At 41.4% G+C, this 19,184-nt stretch overlaps 1 protein-coding gene across 7 annotated transcripts in view; it reads right to left on the reverse strand.

Moving 5' to 3' along the window:
• Positions 1–19,184, reverse strand: part of Slo2 (slowpoke 2) — a 150,331-nt gene that overhangs the window by 76,060 nt on the left and 55,087 nt on the right. For 4 of the 7 annotated variants that reach the window (XM_076892424.1, XM_076892430.1, XM_076892429.1 and 1 more), the window contains exon 2: positions 12,569–12,815. The exons of 2 other annotated variants lie outside the window; for them this stretch is intronic. In XM_076892424.1, the coding sequence (XP_076748539.1) occupies positions 12,569–12,815 (247 nt within the window). Of the gene's footprint in view, positions 1–12,568; positions 12,816–13,880; positions 13,979–19,184 lie in introns of all 7 variants that reach the window. One more of the 7 variants, XM_076892427.1, reaches the window with a different exon arrangement.

A 19,184-nucleotide genomic window follows, 5' to 3' on the forward strand; every position in this document is an offset into this window, starting at 1 on the left:
TCCTCTCAGCAAGCTCCGCAACCACAAGGCGCTTCGCGTGGCGTGGCCCAGCGCCGACTAGCGGGTTCATCCTCAAGCTCGCGACTCACTCGTCGACTAACCAAGCATGGCGCATGCTCGTCCAATCCATCCCCACCAAACGCCGTCTCTCCACCTCTCGCGCTTCCTTCTCGCGGCGGAAGTCGAGCACGATTCCTCCCTGCGTGGCCAACGCGCGTAATAAATAAGGAGCAGGTGAAGAAACCGGCTCGAGGAGCTGATGAAAAATAATAAATCGCGCAGGCAACGTCAGGTACGCGGTGCTCCCGCTGATTCGTTTTCCGCTTCGATGTATCCTCCCTGGTTTCTCACGCGGGCAAATTGAACTCGATTAACTTGCGCACCAGTCGATGTTCGAGGGACTGATAACCATGATATATGTATTAGAAGTTTCCGAAATCCAGTTGAACAGTTTCTTAGGTTCACACGGAGACTGGGCAAAGTATTTCTTTAAAAATAGTTTAAATTCGATAGATTGAGTTTTCTGGATATTTATAATTACATTTGTTCGTAGAGAGTTTATAAAAATAGAATGGAAAGTTTCATATTTAGATACGTTGGACTGTTTTAAATAGGTATAAGGGAATTTCTCTGTTCTCTTCCTAAGAAGTTGGATATGTTCATTTCGAGACTGGATTGCATTACCGCTGAACTATTGACTCAGCTCCTTCCGGTTTCCCATTTTAGTCACAACAAATCCGTTTCTATGTAAAGTTCCCATCTCCATATTTCTCTACCCCATTCCGACAGCACAAAAATTACTTATTTCCTCCCCTGTCTGCTTGTTTGTTGAGGAAGCAGCAACCACGGTAAGTGCACCCACCGCATCGCGAACCATGCAACAACATAATACATTTTCACTCCCGATATTTACTTTCTCAAACACGTCTCGTAATTACAAAACGGACTTTGAGGGATAGTCTGGAATATTTTTTTTTCTCTATGGGTCATCGCTCTTCCGCTTAGCGGGGATTTTATTTTATATATCGTACCAAGCCGAGATTACATCGCGTGCACTCCGCCGCTGTAATTTCCCCTCCGATATTAATTGGTTTGCATTCTTCCCTTGAATACAACCCCTGAATTTATGAGATTCCCGTGACGAGCATCATAACCGATTCACGTTCAATTTCAGGTACGATCGTTCTCTGCGCCCGGAAATTTCCATTCTTAAATTCAAACTGCACCAGGCTTAGGGGCGTAATTAAATCGGCGGCACTTTTTACGGTTCGCGCGAAAGGAACTGCTCTGGCCTTCGAGTAGCATCGGGTGCCTCGAATCTTACCGACCTCCGCCCGCGGTCACTTCCTCTCGACAACTTCCTCTATTATCGCGCGATGCCCGCCTTCCCACGCGAATCACCCCCAAGAGTTCCAGGCTGTTCCGTTATCCGCCTCGGAAGAGCGCGATTCGTTCCTGTTGTCCTACGTTTCTACGTAAATCAGCAACACCAGCGAAGGAGAGGGGAAGAGGGTGTTGAAAACGCGAAGAAATCACGGAGGAAGATTGTTAAATTCTACTACCACTTTAAGGCCGTCAGTTTATGCCTCCTGTTTGCCTTCACGGGAAATGAAGTTCTTCCGCCCCCTTACAAGCCCTCGGCCACGGTTTAACCCATTCGAAGTCTCCTCTTACGAGACTATCTTTAGGGACTGGCAGATTTTTAAGTCCCACTGGAATTAGACGCAGGTTATTAACTTCTTATTTCAACCCTCGATCGATATCTATCTTAATCCGTGCACGTTTGTTCTCGTTGTTTTATTTCTTCTCGCTTTACTTTTCGCATGGTGTAAATTATTGTTGTACGAAGAGATATTTGTAATCAATGCTGCTGGGTAATAAATCGGATATAGGTTCATACGAATTGTTCTTCCGTAGATGAAAGCGTTGATATGTATACACGTAGAGGTCGTATCCGTCCATTCAAATGGAATCGTATATCTTTAAATGTTTTAATCAATGTAGCGTATAATTTCTTATGAAAAAGTATTCAATTATTCGTGCCGCCGAAGAGGTATTTATTTATCTGTATGTAAATCTACCTACGCCCACGGTTTTTAAATCGGCAGGCAGTAGTAGTATCGTCTACAAAATATGATAGATGGCATTTCAACGTGTTCAATCACACTAATTTATGCGCAATTACGCGTCTGCCATTAATATCCACCTATCGATTACAATGTATTTTGCATTAAAATTCAATCACGTCTCTCTCGAAACTAACTGTGCAACGTCGGTTCGTAAATAAACCGTGGAGCTCTAATAAAATAATCGGTCAGCCAGATATAATTCTACTCCAACGTTCGAGAATTTATTTCTGCGGCGAAACTCCTGGAAATTGGAAATCTAACGATTTCCGATCGATGGGAAGAAATTGTATCATCGAGGGACGAAAAATTTCGATACAAAGATTTACGACGCAAGCTTTTTTTCTCCATAAAACGGTGTTTTGCCTTCACTGTTTGTCGTAAAGCTTCGATACCATAAAACGGTCGAGTTACGATAAGGAGACCTAGATTTTTGAGCTATGATTCGGGGAAACGTTGAAGTTGTATACATTTACTGTAAATTAAATGCTCCAGTGGTTATTAATTAAGGATCGATGAGGTTTTTTAACAAAAGAAATTGAAATAAATGAGTAGCGTGCAGAGACTGATGGCAGATACTGAGAAACTGGTTGAATTAACTTACTAAGAATCTTTTATTATACTTTTGCTGATTATCTAAAACGATCGTTTATATTATAGAATAAAACAAGTAAAATAGGACAAGAAAATAAAATGAAAGTAAGATTTACGCAGCTAACAACAAGGTTACAAGATGGAACAATTCTTTTAACTTGTTAGTTGTCACTTGATTATAAATTATTAGGAAAGAAAGTAGAATTCATTGAATTTCACATTTGGTGAACAATTCCATACAACGGAATTATGCATTTCTCTTGGAAAATAATAAGGAAGAAAAGATTTATGGTTGCTAAAAGTTTCGCGAGTGGGTTAAATGTTTGAGAAACATTTTTCAAATAACGAGGGTAACGGGAAAATATAAAATTTCGCAAAGACGTAAAGTCGAATCAAGTTCTCGCGAGAAAGCGCAGAAATTAGTAAAAAGAATGGGTTTAAAGAAAGTTTATTGAAAACTAGCAAAGTTTCTCTTCGGTTCGTTTAGTGGAGAATAAATTTCATTCGACTTGACTTCCTCACAGTTTTTCTTCTTTTTATTAATCTCCTCGGTCAGGGAATCTACTTCAATTGGAAATGCAACGTGTACTAACACTGACCACTGCAATATCTGATAACACAATTTGATAAATTCTTGTGTGAATCGCATTTTTCTTAAGTGACGAAACTGTACTTGTACAAGTATGAAACGTGCCAAATATTTTCGATCAAGTAAAAAATCTGAGGGTTGATTGATGATGAAAAACAACTACTCGATCCGTTTATTTTTACCCTTTCGCAATTCCTCGGGAAATTACACAACCTCCTCGATGAATAAAAACTTTACCACTTTAAGGGAAACTTTTGTCATTTCAATATACGCAAACTTGGTCCTCTTGGAGCAATTACCTCGAAATGCAAGAGAATGTCCATTAGAATATTTTTATGTACGAGCGACTTGGTGAAATAGGAATATTTTAAGCGGTAATTGAAAAAAATGATATATTTTCAGCATAGCACACTTTTTGCGATTTCAATAATATGATTTAAATGATTGATATTTAGCTATGTTAATAATTGGTCGAACACGAGTGAAACTTATTCTACCTTCTTCTGTTACTTCCCTCTTCTATATTTCCTTGCATGTATGGATAAATTTTCATGAATTTGAGAAACTTCTTAGGATCACATGCGCCAGGCCTGTTTGGACATTAATATTCGATGTGCACGCAAAAGTTTTACAAACCGTTCGAGAGAGGTCTCAAGATGACATCGTCACTCCAGAAAATACATATTAATTTCGTATAACACGGAGCATAAAGTATGCAACATTTTTCAAACATTCCAATATTATTTCATTTATTTTTCGTTATGATAGATTTTAATTATATAAATATAGAAAACTTATACAACACCGTATATACCACACAGTTATTTTTATAACTAATTAAGAAAATCCCTTGGACGCCAGGCAATTACTTTCCGCCACATTGAAGGGTTTGTCCGTCCCGAAACACGCACGCTTCAGTAAATTATCGAATTTATACAGTTTTTATTATACAGTTCGCTTCACGAACTGAACTGTTAAAGAATACGCTTACGCGTGAATTTTTTCTACTATCCAAATCGAATCGAAGTAATAGAGAATAACGTTTGCAGAGTAATATTTAAATGGCATGTTATTTGATGCCATTTTATGAAGAAAAAGTGTGCAAGTAATAACGTTGATTTCTATTCATTCATACCGCTCCACGATGACAACTGGCCGGTATTACGATGTTTCGTTGCGTAAGCTCATTAAAGCTTCAGATACGGTTCAATTTACGGCAACAATTAACCATTCGGTATCAATATGTAAATGAGCTACAGATTGCTAACACGTCTCGCATAAATCTATTTTATGAACATTGGAAAGTTATCGCGGTTACCGGTTTGGTATTTCTTACGAATCGAAATGTTATTGGATTTAAAAATGATTTATCATCGGCGCATTTATCGGGGACATTTTTCGTTTCAATTAAACCGTTCGCGCTGTCAGAAGCACACAATTCCCCAACGTTCGAGAGCTATTGAATTATCCGTATTCTGTTCGCGCAGGAGATAGAGTATTAAACGTGTTTCATAGTGATAATGCGTTAATATGTTCGCGGGAGCATGATACGTTTGTTCCCTAAAATTATTCGAACGATATAAAGCGATATTATCTGTTGCTCGAAGAAAGAAATAATGATTGATATTCGCAAACTGACATTTCGTTACCAGCAATAATTTTACAATCTCGCCGCATACATCAAGAGAGAAAGGAAACCAGAACCAACACACGGCGGAGAAAATATCAAATTGCAGTAATCGTAGAATGTTTCAAAGATCCCGATAAGATCTAAACTGTAACACAAGCGTCACGAATCTGATTCAGAAAAATGCAATCTACAATAAAGAGGAAAAAAATATGTGTAATTTTCAGCCGCAAGAAAATGTTGCAAGCCTGCATAAGAATATTAATAACAAGTTCGCACGACAGCACGACACCGTCCAACACATCAACCAGCTGTCCCTTCGAAATCTCGCTCGCGTATCAGAGGGTGGTATCAGAGGGAGGCCCGAGCGCCACTTGCAAACTGTTAATCGCTATCCGTGCACGCGTAGCATTAACTTTAAAGGGAGCCAGTTGAGCGAGCACATGTTTCTACAACAGATCCCGGAGACCTTGTCGAAAATCAGGACGGAAATCCGTGCAGGAAAGGTCCGCTCGAATGGTCTCGTGAAAGGGTAAGAAGATCGACGATACGATCCGGTGCGCGGACGAGGAGGAGGGGCTGCCTGTAAACCGGAGGATCTGGCCCGAAATTACGCGCAGCGACGTGCAAAGCGGAACGTCGATGTGATTAGGGGTAATATAGTTGAAAGTCTACTTCCGCTGCATTAGCTTCCGAAGCGATGGCTGCGGCTGTATCTAAAAGAGAACGAGAGGGAGAGACTTTCGTTAGCGTAGCAGCGGGCATTAGAGGACGGTTACTGCGTCTACCCTACCCCTCCATTTCCCTTTTATTTCCTTTGCCCCTGCTCTCCCGCCAGATATTCCTTCCATCGTTTCTTCACGACTCTTCCCTGCTCCGACCTTGTCTTCATCGCGTTCTCCTTCGTCGCCTCGTTCGCCAACGAGATTACTCGACCCACCCCTAACGGTGGGGCGCTTCCGATGCGCACCGATTCGGATTCTCCGTGCGCAGTATTAGTAGATGGAGTAATGAAATCTCCGTGTAGAAAGATCCGTGTAAATATTTGAAGAGGAGAAACGACTGGATGTAAAAAATGCTTTCGATTGCTTATGAATTCCAACAAATAGTTCAACTTATTCGGTTACTCTTTGAAGACGCGTGAAGAGTTCAATATTTTCGCAATTGTAAATCGCTTTCGCTCGAGGAGAATTTCAAGAAAGCAAACTTTTGAACACTTTGATCATTTTGTACGGAATCTATACTTGTATAACCGGTACGAAGCCATATTTTGCACGATCTTATATCCACGGGGGAGATTCCACCCCGACAGAATTGTCTGCGATGTTGCGGAGCAACCCTTAGTTCGATAAGCAACCGTGGTTACTCGACAATGGCAGCACCGTACGTTCCGTGACTTCGGGGTTGTCGACAGCTGCCCCCTATGCGGCCAAAGCGATAGACAGCTCCGCGCCAACGTCTGATCAGGCACTGTACTGTATCTACTTTCGAGCTGCCTCTCTCTCTCTCTCTCTGTGCGACGATGAAACTTTAAATTTTTGTTTAAACATTTTATGCAATGAATATTCATATTACGCGTGGTGAATTTCAGTAATCAATATCTCGTCAATAATTTCGACTGATTTTAGCGGCATTTCAATCTTATCACATCTGATATACTTCACGTCTCTCTGTGTCACGAATGAAATGTTGACAGGACGAAATACAGTTAATGATCCTTATTTTATGCAGACTTGCAGACTTGCAGACTCGAATCTTTTTCAGATATCATTCTCTACAAATTTTTTAAACGCTACATTTTTTTTTATTGCTCTATTCGATTTTGTTGAACATTAAATACATTTGGACTTAAGATGGAGATTGTGTGTGGAAGTGATAAGGGGTTCTTTATGCCTCATATCGCAGCGTACGCGCGAACGAGCGTTACTCGTGGAGTATTTGATGTTAGAGTGTTAATAAAAGAGGGCGTGGCTTGATTGTTTGAGATACGGAAGGTAATAATGGTAGAAATAGACGATAGGATGAATGGGATATTGAGTTTGTCTATTCGTATGCTTTCATTCTCTTTATCTTTATGACATCTTAATCGTGTCAAGGATACAGTTGGCTATTCACACGGTGCACATTTTCTCGGGTCTTCAATGTACAAAAATATTCAGTCGAACTTAAATAGTCTGAATATTCATCGATTGTGACAGATTGTCTGAAATAAGCAGAATTATACAACTAAGGCTTCTATATTTGCAAACCCTTTATTCTTGTGGAAAATTTACGCTAATTCAAAAGATTTCCGCTTCTGCTCGTTCGCATTTCATCAATGAAAAACGGCAGGATCATAAAAACTAATCGAGGAACGGTGGAGGAAGGATTGGATTGTAAGGGAAAGAAAACGTGCAAACAAGTTTGAGCTTCATCCACGGGAGAGTACAATATTGTTCTAATCAAACTAGATGCCAGTTCATTCTGCAACATCCCCTTTTCTTGCGTGGGGCGAACTAAAAATTATATTGAATTATCGGTTACAGTAAACGAAATTATTACTCAACGAGATACTTCCGTTCTCGATGCGAATCGAAACAAATAATCCTGCGTGAGATTTTGAGAGTATGGTAATCGTATAGTAAATTTCCCTTGCCCTTCTGACCATTAATCGACGCGATCGGAAGCATGAAAACTCCCCAATGTAAAAAACTTTATTAAAGCGTTCCAACCGAGCTATTATAATTCCCGCAATAAAAATGATGCTAATGAATCCGCTTAATTATTTCCAAGCACTGCCACGTACGCAAAAAGTGAGGCAAAACGAATCCGCCAGTCTCCAATTAAATCACTTTTATCCCCTCGTTTTTCACACGACGTTGAGATATTTCAATAAAAATTTTTAAAGAATATTCGCGCCACGAACTATCTCACTATTCTCGAGATTTTTAATTTAATCGTTCGTTCGAGGTTATCTGAAATTTATGTTACCGTCTTTATTTGTAATCTTATTTCGTTTCAAGCACACTTCGCCACTTCTTGTTGAAACACATTCTGTTAACTACTCGTTACATTTCGCCTTTATCCGTCCAATAACCGACCCAAGTTATTTCTCTCGGAATGAAGTACCCGGAAGAAAAATGAAACCGTGACCGAGTATCGAACAGGTGAAATTAATTGCAGGATTAGTTAGACCCGACTCCACAACTCATCGAGCCCAAAGAATCGTTGAGAAGGGACATCCTCGGTGCTCGAATGCTATTCAGTAAATAACGAACGAACGCATAAATTTCGATCTCCTAATTGGGAATCGATAACGAATAAAGACGGCTGTACTCGATATAAATCTCCCAGCGAATTTTATCTATCCTTATCTATCTCGTTTCATTACGAACGTCGCGCGAAGGGCGAGACCGTCGCGAGGGTGTGATAAGTGGTCTGGGACCATCGAATCTCGAGGTTCGTGTTCCACGCGATCGCACACCGGGTCTCCTCCATTTTCTGGACCACGCGCGGTGCACCCTGCGCTGACCCCCGTCACTTCGGATCACTCTGCGCGTCACGCGTCGCTTCGACGATCGTGACCCGGCGATCCGCGATATAGAAACGGAGGAACGTCCTCGTCTCCTGTCACCAAGCCACTCGAAAACCCATTATTTACCGCTGCCACGACAGCCAGTCCTGTTTGAACGGCACGGACGAGGCAAATCAGCGGCTCGTCCGATTCGACCACCGATTTATGCGCCCTTCGATGCGATTTGGGGATGAGAAACGGAGAGCGATGTTAAGGGGTTTTCAAGGTGTTCATGTTTTATGATATTCTCGGAATTTGTGCTTCAATTGCGTTGTTAAATATAATATAGATATATTATACGATGGTTTGATAAATTATTGATGGGTGAGGCTGTTTGCGTGGCTTGTTGAATGGTGAACTATTGTAGACCTATGAAATGTCAACGTTGTTTCTGGTAACAAATATTCAATAATGTATATTTGCATTGCATTTGTAGTATTTGCGATCTCTGCTGTAATTTCCATATTATGGTACTGTATTGAGAAAGTGATTCATTGCATTTCGTGGGAGCTAATAATTGAAACAAAAATTGCAATACGAACGTGAAACTAAATGAATAGAAATGTATGCACGATTTGTGGGGCGTATGTATATCTCAAATTTTTACGACGACAACGATCGATAGAAACTACTTGGCTAAGCGTCTTAATCGGGATACATCGATTTGACGTGGACTATAAAATCGCTTTGCCAAAGGGGCGCGTCAACAACTTTATATGGGCGCGTTACTACTCGGCTCTCCTTCGTAATTATTACGCATTTGGACGCATTCCCGTTATTACGACGACGATTATCGAAAAACGGTCTTCAAACATCGCGCAAGTCGCCACTGTATAAATATTTGATCGCTCGACTTCCATTACGCGAATATACTCCTCCACTTCGAAAAGAGATTAGGCGATGTTGAGGGAGAGCTCTTTGATATTCCCCAGTAAGCAAGCAATCTCAGTTCTGAAATACAATTATTCAAGTGCCCCGTAACCTTTCAGCTGATTAAGCATTGTTATCGCGTTACCTTCGTCATTACTTATCACCGAAAATTTTCACTCACAATGTACGTTTTCGTACTTCTGGTTCGAATGTGACATTAAAATGAACCATAATTTGCCGCTCCTTTCACCCGCAACTGCTTTAATTAGAAGGGTTCCTCGAAGCACAGAGGTACGAGTAATCCAGCGAGAATACCTGTGACTTTAACAGAGTAAACGCAATTGAACTGCAGATGGTGGTCGTTGAAATTGAGCAACTTTTGAGACCTCCTGAGACTCATCCAAAACAAAACGCTATATTATTTGTCTGCGCATTCACAGTGACTGCTGTTCAATAAAGACACAAGTAGGGAAAAGTTTCATCATTCGTGATATAAATAATTTATACTTCGAATTAAGTTGACTTGTCTCGAAAAAAGACTTCAAATTGAGCAAAATAATTATCTGTTTTAGAGTAGAGACATTTATAACACGATGAAGTTTAGTTAATAATGTTCCATAACATTAATAAGTCTTAAATAATATTTTTCTACGTGATAAGATAACTGACTGAAACAATAGAGCAATGCGACGTTACGTCAACAGCTGCGCGCGAGTGTCTGATCCGATACAGTACTTAATCTACTTCGCAGCTTCTCAACTGGCTCTGACACATTCCAAGACCTCTGTGTCGTAACGAAATTCTCAGTCGTGACACGAATATTTTACACAGTTACTGACCAAGTATTACATTTATAATAAACATACCACGAGACAAAAGTTTGTATCGCTATATTAAAATATAGTACAGTGACGTAAAAAAGTACGAAGCACTTGTTATTCCAGAATTTAAAGTCACTTAAACCATTCGTAGCTAATATTTTGCAGTTCTAACTGCCTCTAAACGACAGTTCACGTGTCGTAAATTGGAAAAGAAGATCCAGCGAGAGTGTCGCGTCCCCTAACGGCGGACATAAAATTGGAAACAGCCGCCGCCCGCAAACACCTCGACAATAAACAATGCTTATCCCGAGAACAAACTTCGAAAAAGCGCAACTCCGCTGAAAACTATATTTTTCCATCCCCTGGAGCTCGTCACAATCGAATTCACCCAAAAACCCCCGGCGAAACGACGGATCGCCGGACCCCACGCGCGTCCAATCGACCTTTCAACGAAAACACCGCAATCGCCAGGGACGATTCGCGCAAAGGGCGCGACCTGCGTCCACTTTCATCAATTTAACGAAGTCTGCGTTCGTTACGGCGAGTTGTTTCGCCGCGCAGCCGACGGCGTTCAATGGAAACCGGCTCGCCTCTTTACCGCGTCGCATCCCTCTCGACCTTTGACCCTTCCGCGCGTCCCCTTTAGCCGTGGCTCGCCTTAAACTTTTCATCTGACACGGCCGCCAAGGCGAGGGGATGCAATCTGGACCGTAAGTGGCCTGGATTCGGCCCGTAAAAATGGAAGCTTGAAAATTGCGTCCAACCTGGACTGCGACGCGACGCGTCCTCGAGACGCTGAAGAAATCTCTGACGCGGTCGAGGGGCGAGGCGGTGGGACGACGCGCGTAATTTATGCCGCGGAGATCACGCGCCCATTAGGAGACACCATCCGATGAATGAAGAGGAGCATCAACCTGCCTCGACGGTTATAGAACGCTTAAATGTGCTTGATAAATGGCGTTTAGAACGTCCTCGCGTAAACAATGAGGCCGTTTGCTCGATGCGCGAGGCGTGCCACCGTCTTGTTGCTCGCTCGCCGGATAAAATTCATTAAAACGTCCGCGACGGTTGTTTCTATCGGGAATGTCCGAGACGAGAGAAATTCTGCTGACTTCTGCCGCGGCTTTACGGCTAACTGTGTTAAATTCAAATTATGGAGGAACGTAGCGCTGCTGAAGAAGGTGTTTTTATTTCGAACACTTAGGTGTCTGCTTAGTTGTGATTCTTGTGCGAGTGCACGTATGTAATTCGATATTTTTTGTATTCATCGCGAGGCGATTGTGTTACTTACTCAATCTGTAAATGAAGATACTGGAATTATTAGGTTTTAATCGGTTAGATAATTTTTCGAGCTTTATTCGAGATTTATTTAAAAGTGTAGTTTAAATTTCGCTTAGTGAATCATTTTCCTTCATGGCGGCATTTTAAAAGGTATTTGATAATGCAGAGTGGATGACTTTTAGTAAACATGTGGGCTGCAACTGAGAAACCTCTCCGTCCGCGCAATGTGCAGCGTTTAATGTATTCACTGGCTTAATGCACGAGACTCAGTAGAAGCGAAGCACGCAATCGGTCGTGTATTTAGTCGTTCTTTAACGACATTTCTGTGTCGTTAATTTCCACAATAAATTTACCGTAACAAATGCTAATGAATATGCATGCAGCTATTAACCAAGTTTATATGTGAGGTACCATTTTTTTTTGCAAGATAACATTTATTACTTTGCTTTTATCATCCATGAAATTGACAGGTATCGTGTTGCGACGTACCCTTTAATTATTTATCGACGTAATCATTTATTTATGATGAGCGATAATAAAATTATTCGTACTGAAACAAGCTTATACTTTGTTGTTATTTCTTCAATCAAATAATGTAAAATGTTGCCTCTTTTTATTTCTATTCTTCAGTATCGTAACACACAACTACGGATTTTCTTGGCAATTTTTAATTTAAAGTTTTAAACTATTATTTCTCTCCGTGAAAAACGGGAGAGCTAATCCATACTTTAAAAACTTTGGTTAACTTTCCCCAGCTTATACAAGCCATCGAACATCACTTTTAGTCATGAGCTTCGTAAGACGAATTAAAAGATTTCCTTATCCTGAAACGTCTGTACCAACCACGCAAATCTCCGATTATTTCTCAAATAATTATAACTCTGAATATTTCAATGCATTCAAAGTTGCTATTCTCACGTCTATATGTACGTACACAGACACACATTACATATTACGATAATATAATATAATATTGCAAACACAAAGAAGATACTATACGAAAGTGTCCCGAGTATTTCGTAATCATTAATAAAGAAAGCTCGCCGACAAAGGAAATAAGAAAAGGAGACGACAAAGGATATATACGAGTAACGTGGAAAATTTTACCTGGGTATCTGAAAGGCGATTTCATCGAGCGAATCGCAGGGCTGCAATGGAGCACGCTCGAAGAGCCTGCTGGGCCCCCGATGGACCCTGTTGCAACAGTGCATGGATCCGGCTGTCGGCTGCGGTTGGTCCGTACAATTGGTCCCACGTTGGCCACCCTGACTCGATCTTCCTTTCTGCCGCTTTTTCCGTACCTCCTCCGCCTGGCGGCGCAGGTTGTGCAACCGGAAGAAGTACATTGACATCTCTGTTCCAGAGGGCGAGTACATACGATCAGGGCGCTGATCAACGGGCCGACGAAACACATCGGCGTACTTCGAGCATTTGCGCGCGAACGAATCCCAGTTTATTGACTCTCTCAGGGTGAAACTGAACTATCCTTCGCGTGTTTTCACGTAACGTGAGACTTCGAGGAATTTTGACGCGCGCTACTTTGTTATTCGACTTTGTTTGGTAAATTCGCAAATACTCGCGCGAATAAAGGAACTAGAGGAAGAGAAATTTTGCTAAAATGCAATTTCTTCGAGATTCGATGAACATCGTTCCGCGTAATTCCACACGAGGGCAATTATCGCTTCTAAACTGAATAAACATCGCGACGCACGATTTCCAATCATGCGTAAAAATTCACCCTCGGAAATCGAATTCAGCGGGGGCTGAAAATTGTTTGCCTGGTGGATTCGTTCGCTTCGATAATCCTCGTGAACACGTCTTGCATATAACGATCATGCAGCGATAACGAACGAACGGCTTGTGTCACACGATAACGAGGGCATAAACAGAATCGAAGGATGAAAGAAAGGGAACAAAGTGAAACAAGTAATCGGGGATATGGGTGTCGGATAATTAGCTGTGAACGGTAAAAAGGATTGCGTACGATCTCTCGTGCACCGTGAAATATTGACATGCTAATTAGGGAACACGTGTTGTTCGCAACGCACAAACGCCGCGTAACCAAGGGATCTGACATTTCAATCTGTCGAGCCTCGAAGGAAACACGGTTCACGCGCGGTTCGACCGCGGACAGAAGTGAATTTTCTAGCAAAAATCGAAGACGAAAAACGAAGAACACGACGATTTACAAAATGTCTTTAACAACGTTAATGGGACATTTCTGCGGTCGTAGATAGATTGTGCTACGATCACTGAAAAATGGCGCATGGGCTGTGGACGCAGAGAAAAGTACCAATTAAAAGTAGATCTCAGGTCATGCACGTTTAAGATATTTCACTTTTGCTTGGTCAAGCAATAAATACTACGCAACATGCCCCGGAAACATGCAACGGGCGTGCATTCATTCCACGACGCTTACCACGGCCCGCCAAAATCCACACTTCGAGAAACCTGAAGTTCGATAATGGCAACCGTGAACCGCCATTTCCCGTTGACACTGGCGGCTCGATGAAACTTCTATGGAGCACGGGTTAACTAATTTGTTGTGCTACATGTTGCGTTTCGACTGCTTTGGACGTGTGCACGGTCAATGCGACCAGCCTTACGCTAGCTTGTAGGATGAAGTGCTTAGCTTTATGCACACTGGGAACTTTTAGGGCGAATTCAAAGGAGCGTTGGGTAATTTATAGTTGCGTTACAGAACTTTTAATGCATGCCTGTGTACTATTTCGCGTATATGTACGCGTGAAATTTCGCAACTTTTAAATAACGACAACAAATTTCATCGTTATTTATTTTAATTCAACTGTACAAAATTGAAATTACGAATTTCCTACAATTTAGTTGCACTTGCGCTTTCTTCTTATTAAAGTGAAGAAATTCTAAGAAAGGTATACTCGAAGGCGAATGGCTATGTGTCTTATGATGCAAGAGTCTAAATTAAACTACTTCTTAGTACGTTCAATTTAAACTATATCTACTGTACGTATATCGTATACGTACAAGTGGCGACTCAACCTGTTCTTGGTTTCAACACCTCTGCCATTTCGAACAACGTGTCTCGAATTTTAAACCTAGAACCATGGACCGTTTCTATTCTATTCAGCCGTTCACATTTTCCTTCTCCTATTCTTCCTGGTATTCATCTGAACGTCAATGTTCGATATACTTCAGCACCTCGTTGCACAATCGCGCGCAACTTCCAACGCGCGCTTGCAATGTTTAAACATTTTCGTCTGAGAATCCTCGCGGAAGTCAGAGACTGGGCTTGTTAACAAGACCAGTCCGCGTGGAAGAAACACGTTGCAGCAATTGGGCGCAACTTCGCAGCAGCGAGTAGAGAGCTTCTGAATAATAAAACGAAACAAGCCCGCGCAAACACTTGTTCTACTCAACCCTTTGTCAAAACGAGCCCATGTTTTATGGAGCGGGGCCCGTAATATTCTATTTGAAATCGCGGTACACGAAATCGAGAACGGTCGGTGTACGAGGCTGGATCGATCGAATCCCCGACAATCTTTCCGCCAACAACGAGCTCTTCAAGCACGTAGTTAAAGTTCCCAGAGGACCATCCCAAGGTAACCTTCCTCCATTCTTTCCCTTCACGATCGACGTTCTCGCGGATTAGCTTCGAGCTCGGTTCTGTGGAACATTAATCTCTTAAGTAATCCTCATTACGAGACTCTCCTCTGATGCGACGATGGACATCGAGTATTATACCATACATAAAAAATCTACATAATTCTCTGAGAGACGCAGAATTCTCTGCTCGCAGAATTCTCTCTAGTCGTTTTCAAATAAGAAATCGTAACGCAATAATATGATATGACGGGTTCAACTAACGAGTAACCGAGAATCAATTTGACGAGGAACCCGCTGAATGAAGGTAGACTACCTAAGCTTTTCTACGGTATCCTCTTTCACCTTTTCCGGCTGCTCTTATATTATACCGTGTGCAACGCCATAAATTGAGTGTCCCTCCATATCTTTTGAACTACGCTCGGTACCTTCTTATGTTCTCGATGATAAAAGCCAGGTATAACAGGGTGGATAGAGATCCAACCTTGGAGGAAGATACCCTAAAAGTATTGCATCCACGCGTCTTCTGTCTCGCAACGAGCAAACGCGTGCAGAGAGAATTGGGAATTTCTTTGATTTCAATCTTTTAACGGTTGGTTGTCTTTGCTCGCTGCATTTAAAATTATTTATCATTACGCGTTTGCGATAAATGATTTTCTGAGCGATGCGTTTTTACAAAAATTGTTTCCATATCGTGCAATGTACGTGCGAATTACACCTCGTTGAAACGTTTTCGTTGGCGGATATCACGGCAGATTTCCACGAGTGATTTTTTCGTCACCCTAGTCTCATCTCGGAATTACTCTGCGTTACGAAGAATATGAATTGCAAATTTTGCGAAACCGCCGCGCATGCACGTGTTTTAAACTTGAAGCAGCGAAACGCTGAGCGAATAAACGTTGAATCGCGATAAAGAGGGTTAATCTGGATACTACGGGGATGAACGCGACAAGGGTGAAGTTCGAGCATCGTTTCTGAAAGATTATCTGCAGGGGAAATCGCTCAAAACTGTACACGCTACGCCCAGTAATTGCGCGTAGATTAAAAAATTCCGCAAGAGCGCTGGCTCGCGAAGTTAAGAAATGGTCATAACGTAAATTTTCAAGGTGATTTAAGATACACTCGGAGAAAAACGTCCTGGCCTCGTTGGATCTCGAAACGACGATTTGTTACCACGAACGAAACTGCTCCTTCTCATTCGTCTATTTTTAAACCATTAGATTTCGCTGCATTCTTCTGCATTCTATTTGTTATTAATTTTCTTCTAACGAGATACCTCTCGATACAATATAGATCGTTTAACATTTTCGACGAGACATTTCGCGATCTGATTCCAGCTGTTTTCTAAAAGAAAGCAGTAAATACAGTTTTTAATAATTTTCGAAAATTATCTGCATTTATTTTCTTATACAGTGCAGCTTTTACAACGTTAATACCTTTGAAGATTTCCTTCGATTAAATCGGAGAATAAAGTAACGCAATTCAATCATTGGAATGTATAATAGAAACTCATTGATTTTTCTTGCTACGTATAATTTATCGCTCAAATCATTCCATTCACTCGACTCTGTCTGAAGATAAGACGATTTGTATAACTGAATCGAACGCCCATTGCTGTTCGTTGGTGCTAATATTTCTATTACTGAATTTATTTATCCGTTCAGTTACATTTCACCATCGTTTGTCATCGTTTCGAACGTATTTAAACGTACTTTTACGCACGAAAGCGGTACAGAATCACTGTTTGATCAAGTGAAACGCCGCTGGAAGGAACGCGCGATCGAAGCTACGCTGCGAACCGATCAGAAACGCGCGTGCGACGGATCTGACCCGGTCACAAAGTCCGACGCGACGGCACCGCACGGTAAACGTATCACGAGCACAAATGGCCACGATGGTAATCAACGCCGACCTACTCCGACATTATGCAGTGCTTAATTAAATCGCCTCGAGCGGAATGGACACGTAGCCGTGGCCTTCTCAAAAGGCAAGACCCCGGGAATAGAAAAGGATATCCTCGCGCAGCGTTTGCTCGACGCTCGTGCCGCGATTCCACCGATGATCTCGTGCAAGTTATGTACCCACGCTCTTATGTATTCTCGGACGCGACACTCGAGCCGTACAAATGGCCACTCGAAGCGGGCGCGGCTTCGACCGAGGGTAACTTCCACGGGTGCACGCTTCGAGTGACATCAAGTCCTCGAGAGTCGTATAAATCTATAATCAAGAGACTGATATACGTTTCATAATTACGCATCGACGCGGTGCTTTATTAAAATTTGTTCATCGTGTTTAGCAAGGATGTTCTTGTCTTTTGATGAGTCGTGCATTGTAGAGAAATGTGCAGAGAAATAATAGGGTTGCGACGTCGATGATATTATAAACCATAGAATTTTTTGTAGACTTGTAAGATTGTTAGGAAATTTTAACATTTCACGAGTTAAGTTCTGATTGTTTAGAATAGAATGAAATGTAACTGGCTACGATTTTTATTTTATAGATCGTAATAATTGACTAGATTAATTTTTGTTTCTTTTCAGAGAATGTCAAAAATGTATTCTACCCTATGTGAAATTGTATAAAATTGAAGCAGAGTTAACGCCTGAGAAGATGGTAGCATGTAATGCCCTTCTGGACAACAAGGGAACACGGTTTTTCACCTAAATCTATTCTGAACTGTCCCAGGTAGAACGGACGAATTCCTAAAGGATTCCAACCGACAATAAGATAGACTGCAATGGGTATCAAGAGAGTCTTCGTACGACAACGTACTGCCAACTCTAAACCATTTCGTTTGCATCGAAATCGAGTTTCTAACCTAGTTTATTTTAGTCAAATGTGATGTTAAATGTGTGCATTTATGCGCGAGAGGGAGTTTTGGCATCGCACGTTACAACTTATGTAAAAATGGTAAACGTTAAGTATAATTAAGAGTTGAATTAAAGTGTAATTTAATTACAGGGTGATCAGAACAAATAGGGAAACGAAAGTTCTGTTGTATGCAAGTATCGCGCGCGCGTAGATAATTTTAATCTAGAAAAGTAATTGAGATTTCGGAACGCCGGATATAGCTAGGAAAATGAATGGGTCATTTTACGTTAAGTGTCCACGCGGCTAAGAGACTCGAGCACTCTGGGAGTAGAGTAGCCGATCGGGGTGCGCGCCTAGCTGAATCTACTTACTGTATCTAATTAGCGGAATCGCAGTGCACCACAACCTTTATCGCCATTCCTCTGTCATAATTTCAGAGCACTCAGGAACGAAAAAACTGAATTTTAAAGGGGAAAGGTTATGCAACGTAATAATATTTTTTCAATTTTTCAAACATGCAAACCTGGATTGAACTTTGTAGCGCAAAAATATTTTTAATACTTTTATACTATAAAAATCACTTTAAACATCATTGGAATTTGTTGCAAATAAAAATTGGATATAAATTGTTATTCGCGAACAGTTACGAATAAATCTCGTTTCGCTCAATTCTCCGCCACATCTAATAGTACTTAATTTTACATTTCCACTAAATTATAACTTAACCGTAATGATATTGGCAATGTAAATCACTTTTCTCTGAAATTTCCCTAATTACCTCGTGCAGAAATATAATTGGAATTTCTTGTGCTGATTTAACGCTATATAGCGAGTTCCAGGACCGACGGTCTCGAATATGTGCCGTCAGAGGTTCAAAGTTTACGTTGTCTGTCTCTCGTTGTCTCGAAATTCATGTTTAATAGATGCTTTGCTATTCTCTATCGCGATCTACTGAATTCCCTCAGAAGTCTACTCGTCGCTGCATAAATTGTTAAATGTACGCTGTGATCGTAACCCAGAAGGAGCACGTATTCTATCGTACCTAAAGGATACATCGCTAGAGACAGCTCTACGAAAAAAACTGAACCTAGCAACGAAATCTACAAGTAGTAAGCCACGAAACAACTCGTCCACGATGGTACCTACATACTCGTTCACTTCGAGACGTTGGCCACGAAATACAGAAACCGGCATCGTTCCCGAGCGAAGTTCCACTTATCCCGTCCAATAACGAAATGACAAACGACAACGAGATTGCGACAGCTCTCGCCAAGAGAACTCCGAGAGGCTCACGTGCCCAATAAATTCCCCTAAAATTACTACGTCAGAAGCG

The sequence above is a fragment of the Xylocopa sonorina genome, chromosome 3 (genome assembly GCF_050948175.1).
Source record: "Xylocopa sonorina isolate GNS202 chromosome 3, iyXylSono1_principal, whole genome shotgun sequence".
In the NCBI taxonomy this organism is placed as follows: Eukaryota; Metazoa; Arthropoda; class Insecta; order Hymenoptera; family Apidae; genus Xylocopa; species Xylocopa sonorina.